The 10,313-nt window shown below is 43.4% G+C and overlaps 1 protein-coding gene across 1 annotated transcript in view; it reads right to left on the bottom strand.

Moving 5' to 3' along the window:
- LOC132820307 (FERM and PDZ domain-containing protein 1-like) overlaps positions 1-5,246 on the bottom strand; it is a 55,731-nt gene extending 50,485 nt beyond the window's left edge. Inside the window, exons 1-3 of the mRNA XM_060832331.1 lie at positions 5,227-5,246; positions 3,974-4,125; positions 1,686-1,788 (exon numbers count right to left, since the gene is read on the bottom strand). Coding sequence (XP_060688314.1) covers positions 1,686-1,788; positions 3,974-4,125; positions 5,227-5,246 — 275 coding nt within the window. The remainder of the gene's footprint in view (positions 1-1,685; positions 1,789-3,973; positions 4,126-5,226) is intronic.
- Between the last annotated feature and the right edge of the window lie 5,067 nt (positions 5,247-10,313).

The raw sequence follows: 10,313 nt of genomic DNA on the forward strand, positions 1-10,313 counted from the left end.
TGTGGATAATAGAGCGTTCAACTGTCTGTATTTATGGAGAAATTGGCTGTATGTGTAATGGGGTACTGGTTGTTTGTGTAGGGTACACAACGGAGCATTCAATAGTACTTGGAATGGAGTTCTTGATTGTGTGTATATGGAGTATTTGACTATATGTATATCCAAGTTTTTGACTGTATGTATAACCTGACAGTGCACATATCAAAGAAGGAGAAAGTGAGGACTGCAGATGCTGGAGATCAGAGTCGAGACTGTGGTGCTGGAAAAGCACAGCAGGTCAGGCAGCATCCAAGGAGCAGGAGAGTTGACGTTTTGGGAAAAAGCCCTTCATCAGGAATAAAGGGTTTCTGTCGAAGGGCTTTTGCCTGAAATGTTGATTCTCCTGCTCCTCGAATGCTGCTTGACCTGCTGTGCTTTTCCAGCACCACACTCTTAACGCATATCTAAGCATTCAATTGTGCATACAAGTTTGTCTTTGTATTTGAATTTTCAAATGTGTTTAAAATGGGGTATTCAATTATGTTTGCATGTAATAGAGAACTGGCCGGGTGTGTAATGGAATATTCAAACTTGTGTGTGAAAACTTACTCAACTGTCTGTGTAATGGAATTTTCGATTGAAATGTCGACTGTGCGTGCAGCAGAATATTTGTCTCTGTAAGTAACTGAGAACTCAACTGTTTGTGTAATTCAATATATGTAATGGTTTATATTATAGAACACTATTGTGCAAGATGTCTGGGTGAGCTGCTGTAGAACTAAGGAGACATATAACACTCAATTAAGTCTTGTTGGTGATCTCCCTTTAGAACTGCAAACAATTTTCTACACTTTAGCTTTGTTTTATTTTCTGAGTTTGCCACCAACAACTTGCATTTATATAGCACTTTGAAGGTCACAAAACTTCATAATTCAAACTTCATAGCAAGTTCACCTATTAAAGGACTTAAAGACAGCCCTCAAATAAGGTCATAGAGATGTACAGCACAGAAACAGACCCTTCAGTCCAACGTATCCATGCCGAACAGATATCCTAAATTAATCTAGTCCCATTTGCCAGCATTTGGCCCACATCCCTCTCAACCCTTCCAATTCAGATGCCTTTTAAATGTTGCAATTGTACCAGCCTCCACCACTTCCTCTGGCAGCTCATTCCATACATGCAGCACCCTCTGCGTGAAAAGCCCCTTAGGACCCTGTTATATCTTTCCCCTCTCACCCCAAACCTATGCCCTCTGGTTCTGGACTCCCCCACCCCAGGGAAAAGTCATTGGCTATTTACCCCAACCAGGCCTCTCATGATTTTATAAACATCTATAAGGTCACCCCTCAGCCTCTGAAGCTCCAGAGAAAACAGCCCCAACCTGTTCAACCTCTCCCCATTGCTCAAATCCTCCAACCCTGGCAACATCCTTATAAATCTTTTCTGAAACCTTTCAAGTTTCACAACATCCTTCCAATAGGAAGGAGACCAGAATTGCACGTAATATTCCAAAAGTGGCTTAACCAATGTCCTGTACATCCACAACATGACATCCCAACTCCTATGTTCAATGCATTGAACAATAAAGGAAACCATAACATCTTCTTCACTATCCTGTCTACCTACGACTCTGGCCATTAATGATTAGCTGGTGGTAACTATTAAAACTTTACATTCAGTGAATGCGCTAAAAGGGTCCTCACCTAATAATGTTATCGATACGTTCCTGGGAAATTGTAACCAGAGGCATGTCGTTAATTTGTAAAATCTGGTCACCTGGGAATAGCTTTCCCTCTCCAGGACCACCTAAGAAGCAAAATGAAGTCAGCATATTTTTGAATGGAGCATTAGTTGTCCCTCACAGAAAGAGGAGAAAAAACTGAAAGTACATGGGAAGCTATTAGCATATGCAATGGATAAAAAAAAGATAATTATTCATACTTTTTTTTACAACTGCACATCTTGCTGCCTGAAGCTTGTCTCATCTCAATGAAAAGGGAATGATGCATTTCTCAGATTGTGGAGAGAGAGAGAGAGAGGTGGATTGTACCTGTTTGTGACTTTCTTATAAAGAACAGATAATGTCAATGGGACTAAGGATTCTTGTGTGTGTTGAATAATCACTGTGTAGAACCAGAGGACCAGCATGCTAGAGATCATAAGGAAATTGATATTGGACCAAGGACAGGAGCTCACCCAAAATAATCAAAGCAAATCTGCCTGTGTGGAGCTTCTACCTTCCCCCTCCATATCTATGTGGGTTTCCTTCAGGTGCTCCGGTTTCCTGCCAGTCCAAAGATGTGCAGGTTAGGTGGATTGGCCGTGCTAAATTGCCCCATAGTGTGTAGGCTAGGTGGGTTAACTGTGGTAAACGTGGAGTTAAGGAGATTGGGTGAGATGCTGTTCAAACGGTTAGTGCAGACTCAATGTGCCGAATAGCCTCTATCTGCACTGTCGGGATTCAATGATGATTCTATGAAAATAATGAACAAGTTAAAGGCATGAAAGTGTGACAAATCACCCAGAGCAGAAGATTCCATGCCAGAGTTTTAAAGGAGAATTGGTGCAGACAATGTATATGCCCTGACTGTAACCTATCAAAGCTGAGGAACTGGTCCCATAGACTGAAAAAATTACTCATGTCACTCCAACAGTTGAGAAAGGGAGAAGAACTGCATCAGAGGTCAGATCAGTTTTCCTTCGTGTGAATCCAAGGAAAGTGATGGTACCAAACAGAGTACCAGGCCGTGCACTCAGAGCATGGGCAGATCAACTGGCAGAGGTCTTCTCAGATACCTTCAACCTCTCCCTGCAGCAGGTCACTGTCCCTGCCTGTTTCAAGAGGGCCAACATTATCTCTGTGTCTAAGAAGGCTCATGCTGCATGTCTCAGTGACTACCGCCCAGTGGCCCAAACTTCAATGGTCATGAAATGCTTTGAAAGGCTGGTCATGGCATTAATCAAATCCAGCCTCCCCACTGCTCTTGACCCACTCCAATTTTCCCATCAGACCAACAGATCCATGTCAGATGCCATATCACTTGCCCTTCACTCCGCCCTAGAACATCTTGACACCAAGAACTGCTACATGAGAATCCTACTCATTGACTACAGTTCAGCTTTCAACACTATTATCCTCTCGAGACTGATTACTAAACTTAGTTATTTCAGACTAAGAGCCACTCTCTGCAACTGGATCCTCAGTTTCCTGACCCACAGGGCACAATCAGTGAAGACTGGGGACAATATTTCATTCTCACTAATGCTCAATGCTGGAGCCCCTAGGGTTGTGCATTCATCCCCCTACTATACTCACTGTATACCCATGATGCATCACCAAATACCAGACTAATGCCATTTACAAGTTCGCTGATGACACCACCATAGTCAGTCGAATTTCAGATGGTAACGAAACAGACCACAGATGGGAGGTGGAAGACCTGAAAAAATGATGCACTGAGAACAACCTAGCTCTCAATGTTGGCAAAAGAAGGAACTCATTATTGACTTTTGGCAGGATATTACTTATGCCCCCTTGCACATTAACAGCACAGAGGTGGAATGACTGGAGAGTGTCATCCACAACAAGCTTTCTTGGACCCTTCATGTGGATGCACTGGTTACAAAGGCCCAACAATGTCTCTTCTTCCTCAGGCAGCTGAGGAAATTTGGCATGATGGTGAATACCCTCGTTATATTTTATAGGTGCGCCATTGGCAGCATTCTGTTTGGATGTATCACTGCTGTACCAAACAAGATTTGGAGATGGTTACGAAGAGTGGTGAACTCGGCCTGGACAATCATAATGGCCAAACTCCTATCTATAGAATCCATCTACCAGGACCGCTGTCAAGGAAAGGCCACCAGCATTCTCAAAGGTCCATCCCACCCTTCAATGTTTTTCTACAATCTCTGGCACTGTGAGGCGGCAGTGCTAACTGCTGTGCTGCCGTGCTGCCCACATTGGAACCTCCCATTCCCAGGTATTTACCTGCAGTGACAGACTTCACACATACTGGTGAATCTTCTGAGACCATAAAACCGTAGTCCAGGAGTGGATCTTTGATAATCTTCACTGTGACCTTCAAAGGGCTGCTCAGCTGGTTTGTGTTAGCAGCTGCTCCATCGGCTGGACCTTGATTACTTCAATCACAAACAAAGCAAGGGTCACATTTGTCAATCATTGTCAGAATCTTATTATTTTCCATATTATTTAATCCACCTCTCACCCATCCTCACCACACCCCTTCAATCCCCCATCCCCCATCCCCAGCCTGGACTCGGTCAGGTTCCTGCAAAATTCTCACTCGTAGTCTCTCCCCATCGCATTGGCTTTCTGAGAGAGAGGTCATTGTAAAAGGGATTTCCTCTGCTTCTCTGTATCCACCTCAAAACTGACACACCCATTCTCTAGGAACCTGCCAAAACCAGGGTGAAAAATTCCAGCAAGCTGTTTCGAGCATGTCAAAGGATCAGGAGATTCTTGGTGAGTTAATAGAATAAAAGACAGAGGCCATGAGTCACAGAACCTCTGCTCTGTCCAAACTGCAGCAAATTGACTAGGATGAGATCAAAATGTAGTTAGTGAATAAAACCAGGAAATTTTCAGCAAGTTCGGCAGCATCTGTGGAGAAACTTTCAGGTTAGTGAGTCACTGACACGCCCATTGAGCTGATTGATCAGTCCATGGTCTAGAATGGCGGAACAGGCTCAAGGGGCTGAATGGTCTGCTCAGGCTCCAATATGCCTTCATCAGAAGTGGATAAGGTCAGGGTGCAATTTCCCCTCCCTGGAGATGGTGAGGAAAGGGAAATTATTTGGTTGAGTTCACCCAGAGGTGTACTCAGTCCCTTTCTCACCACCTCCACTCCGGGCAGGAAAATCCATGGTGGGCATCCTCAGCCCGACAACAAGTGAAGCTTTTGAATCACCAGCTAATAGACAAGAGACAGTAGACAATAGGTGCAGGAGTAGGCCATTCAGCCCTTCGAGCCTGCACCGCCATTCAATATGATCATGGCTGATCATTCCTAATCAATATCCATTTCCTGCCTTATCTCCATAACCCTTGATTCCAAGGGCCTAAGCCACTCATTGGGCTGAATACCCCCTCTCCCAGCTGGTGGGAACAGGGCGTGTTTTCTTCACAGGGAAGCTCCACTTGCCTCAATCTGGGGCTAATTGGGACAGGGAGGGTTACTCACCCCATCCCCAATAGTGTCCCCAAAATACCCACTTTCTTACCCACTGGTGAAGCTGGTCATGGTGTGCCACTTGTGCTTCCAACTCTGAGCCTACAAATTTCTGATTGACCAGTTACCTCTGGGTGGGTGGTGGACAGGGCAAGGATTCAGTGAGCAGGCTCCTGATTGGACAAAGGAGAAGCCCTTAAGTACCATATTGATGCTCAATCCAACGAGCTTTCATGCTGGGGTGATAAAGAGAGCCTAAGTAGGTTAATGCCCTTTGAAGTCACCTATGCCCACACTTAGTACTCACCACATTAAATCCTAGCCTTAGGGATGTACGAGGTTTTAAGCAAATGCAAGGGTAGAGAGTGGAAAGAAAAACCATGGGATGGTCTGTGATGAGATTGAAGACTGGACAATAACAAAGGGGGTAATGGTGTTAGGCAAATTAAGTCAGAATGGAACAAATCAAGGAGCAAAACATGAATGTGGAGGAGGGATACACAACGACAACAGAGTCACTGACACAAGATTGGCTGTTTTCCCTGGAGGCTGAGGGGTGACCTTACAGAGATTTATAAAATCATGAGGGTAAATAGATAAGGACTTTTCCATGGGGTGGGGAGTCCAAAACCAGAGGGCAGAGGTTTAAGATGAAAAGGGAAAGATTTAAAAGGGTCCTAAGCGGCAACTTTTTCACACAAAGGGTGGTGGGTGCATGGAATGAGCAGTCAGAGGAAGTGGTGGACATTGGCATAATTACAACAGTGAAAAAGCATCTGGATGGGTATATGAACAGGAAGGGTTTAGAGGGATATCGGCTAAGTGCTGGCAAATGGGACTAAATTAAGTTATCTGGTCCTCATGGATGAATTGGATTTAATACTCTTTTCGTGTTGCCCTGACTCTATAAATGATTCAGAGATCTGAATTATTGGGTTAGACATCAAATGGCCATGGGATTTTGATCCAGTGCTGGGAAACTTTGAAAATTACAGTCCCAGACATTATGTTGGAATACCATCTTCTGGGACACTTGTGAATTTGAAAGGCTTAGGTTTAATTTTAAAATTTTGAGTGAATTCTCCCACCCTGATGTCATGAGAGTAATGACAAGTGTGGTGACAAAATAAGGTCAGAAAGAAAAAAGTATAGATTTGCATCATTGCAAAAGAAGGTCTTGACTTGCCCTGAGCTTAGAAAGGTGAGTTCAAAGAGGTGACAACTTTATTTCAGTGCATTTGCAGTTCATTAAAAGCCTAATTCGGCCTACTTACATCGCTTTTCCAAAACACCTCTCCTCTACCATGCAACATAGTCAGTGAAAATTCCCAACAGAAAGGTCAGAGCCAGTTCCTGACAACTACAACTTGGTGTAGACCCATCCTGCCATCACCTAATGCACTTCACACATCGATGCTGACATGGCAGATTGACGCTCATTAACTTTAGCACCAGGTTACAGACTGTCAGAGACCATCATCACTCAGACTGCCAGCTGCTTACACACCAAATACAATTCATGTGCTTTGAGTAAGTGGTGATGTGTGAACATTAGAGGATCCACCACAGTCAATCAATCACACTATATGGGGATGGTCACAGTCAGTTCAAGTGATGTAGTCTAGTGATTACAGGTAGGTCAGTTGAGGGATCAATCTGTGAGGGTGTGGCCAGCTTTTCTTTGCAATGAGACAAAGGGAGAGACTCAGTATGACAGAGAAGGACACATGAGTGGAGGGCAGTGATGATGAGCAGGAGAGTGTTATGGACCAGACCCTCTCAAAATATTTTAAGAAGGTAGACTAGGCCCTAATTTTTTCTTATTTTAAAGACAGATGTAAAGTGCCATGTTCCAGAAACTATTTACTGGTCAAACTACTTGATATTAAACAAAACATAATGTATTCAAATGCTATAGTTAAAATACAACAAAAGAAAGAAGAACTTAGAATAAATTAACTCTACTGGAAAACTTAACAGAACAATAGATACAACAATTATTACTAATTAACTGTTTCAATATAGTAGTATTCCATAAACACTCCTTTTGGCAAAAAGGCAAATTCAGAAAACAGATTTTGTCTCACATGTAATCCAGCAACCTACGAAGAGAACCGCTAGCTTTTGGCTATAATCAAGAGAGGGGGAAATAGGTCCCACTTTTTCAACATCACAATAGCAACCGATGCTGAATCTCAAAACTAAAACACTAAAAACTAGAAATCCTGATTTGTGAGAGCTGGCCACACACATCCAGGCTGCACCTATTATTCCAACTTTATATAAAAACAAGGCCTCCCAAGTTGTTTACTTTCTAGGCTCTCACTAGCCAATTCGGCACCTCTGCCTTTAAACTTTGCTTAATTGTAACCAGGACAAAGCACACTTCCTAAAGCCACAGCATTGTCACAAAAAGTCATCAGGTGTTCCCAGTGAATAAGCTGGAAATGCAGAAAGGGTTAACAGTTTGGGAGGATGTGATGCTGTGAGCCCATGGGTGGAACACGATGCATGCAAGTAGTTCATGAGCCTTGGCAAAGGCATGTGCCCTATTCTGAGTAAGAGGTAACAGAGAGAAAATGGTGGCAGTTGACCTTGCAGAATGCAGAAAATCTTTTCACTCCGTACACAGCACTGACCCACACTGCTCTTTATGCCAAGGTTGGTTGTCTTTGTTATGGTGTTCCTCTTTGGGGGATGGGGGAGGTGAGCAAGGATAAGGATTTCCATCCTCTCCACCAGACAGCCCAGCAGCACCTTCAGATCTCTGTCCTGGAAGGAGCTTGTCTTTCCCCTTGAGACCGTTTCCAGATCGAGCCCCTGCAGTCTGAGAGATCAATGCTGATCAGGAGAGTCTGAAGTAGTGGCAGCTGGGCTTTTGGGGCAGGGGTGGGTGGTACAAGGAAACCAGAAGAAGATCTTACCTGGAGCACAGGAAACATGATTTCATGAGAAATGCAGCCAACATCTCAGAAGTATAATTAGTGAGGAGAAACGTAGAAGACAGTGTGAGAAAATTGATTGTGGGCCACTGTGAAACTCACTGGCCGTCACACTTTCAGGAGAAATCGTAGAATTTAGCCCGACTTCACTGTATTGGAAAGTACAGGATGTTCAAAGGATGTACTTGACAAAAAGTTTGCAAAAAAGCAACAGATCAGTTCAAATCAGCGAGATTTTTTAAACAAACACAGAGGAAGTTTCCTTGCTGGGTTTGAATCTGATTAGAATGTTTTTGTTTAATTGGTGGGCAACAAGATTCCGTGCACTGAAGTGTTCCATGCAGACCCAACTGGATGGCCTAACAGAGGTTACCACAGCAACACCCCTCTGCAGGTCAGGGGAAACAGCAGGGATGGCCTGCTCTACCACTTATTAAAAATGTGAATTATAAACAGGGAACTTAGCCAGGTCACCACAGCGGGTGGAAGGAGCGAGCCCTCTACACTGTGCCCTATCTCCAGCCCTCTCCCTGTAACCACATTACGAGGTAAAAACAATGACTGCAGATGCTGGATACCAGATTCTGGATTAGTGGTGCTGGAAGAGCACCGCAGTTCAGGCAGCATCCAAAGTGCATCGAAATCGACTTTTCGGGCAAAAGCCCTTCCTGATGACCACACTATAATCACACTACCCCCAGCACAAACACACACACAAACACCGCCAGACCAGAACACTGGGAGCAGACTGGAACATCTCACTGTCAACTCTGGTCAGCGACTGGAATCGGGTATTAAAGATGCTTCAGCTCTGAGTGAGAGCCAGTCAGACTATCATGATGCCCATATTAAGAAGCTAGACAGTATAAGTATGAACTGTATCTAACCTTTCAAATGTTTTGTACATTGTGACCACCCCCAATCAGTTCTTTGAAAATACCTGAGCTATGTTTGTGGAACAGTCCCCTTCTCTTAATCATCCTGCAATGGGATTTAAGAGTACATTTTACTATTTAGTATTTCTATTTCAAAAGGAATGTACATCAGACAAAGGTCAGGAGGCCTGACTTCGAGCCTACAGGACTACTGTCCAATGTCTAAGTTACAGTATTCTCTCAATTGTACAGAGATGTGAGCTAATGATCTGTGGGTGAAAATTACTTCTTAAATTGCGCAACAAATTTTCATGAAACAGTCTGGATTGGAACAAAGATGCAGCTGAAAGGAGTAGGGTATTTATGTTACATTAAATTTAATCTGACTTCAGGCTATCAGAAAACCGGTACTTCCAGACAAGGTGATTGACATGATCTCGTGCAGATAAATAATTCATAAAGGCTTTTAACGATGTAGCAATTGTGGCTCTTTGTTGTATTATAGACAAGGGAAAATCAAAACTCTCAACAACTGAAAGTGCTTTGTGCTTCTGAAAAGGGTCATTCTGTTTTGTTTTTGAGATTTTATTTACAAAAACGATAATGCTTTTGGTGACAAAATGTAGTTTTATAAAGTCAACGTTGACTTGCTTTACAGTACACGGCATGTAATGTCATAATTGAGAGAAATCAGCAAGGTAAAGGCTATGTTGTAAATGTAATATCCATGTTAATTTGCTGAGGCAGGTTCTGAGAATAGAACCAGATTTTATAAACCTCCCGGAGGTGGATCAAGAGGTAGAAGAGCTGGTGAAATGATGAGTGGCCATGTGTGATTGGCTGTTTGGTGTGATACGGCCAAAAGGGCTTCGGGTTTTTGAAAAGATTCGTAGGGTTATGGATTTGGTCATAGATTCTTTCGCTGAACTGGTGTGGTTTTCTGCAGACGTTTTGTCACCTTGCTAGGTGACATCATCAGTGTGTCTTCGATAAAGTGCTGGCGGTCTGTCCTGCCTGGTACTTGCGTGTCTCTGCTTTTTGGTACTTCCAGTTCTGTATCTGAATGGTTTGTATATCAGATCCTGTTCAATATGTTTATTGATTGAGTTCCAGCTGGAGTGACAGGCTTTAAGGAATTCTCTCATGTGTCTCTATTTTGCCTGTGCTGGGATGGTTACATTGTCCCAGTTGAATTTGTGTCCTTCGTTGTCCGTGTGGGTGGAAATCAGAGTACTGGTTGAGTCTGGCAGTGGGGAGTTGATGCTCATGCTTTCATATAGTCAACTTTTCTTCCTGTTTGTCCTATGTACTGTTTTTCACAG

This window comes from Hemiscyllium ocellatum, chromosome 11, assembly GCF_020745735.1.
Source record: "Hemiscyllium ocellatum isolate sHemOce1 chromosome 11, sHemOce1.pat.X.cur, whole genome shotgun sequence".
Taxonomy (NCBI): Eukaryota; Metazoa; Chordata; class Chondrichthyes; order Orectolobiformes; family Hemiscylliidae; genus Hemiscyllium; species Hemiscyllium ocellatum.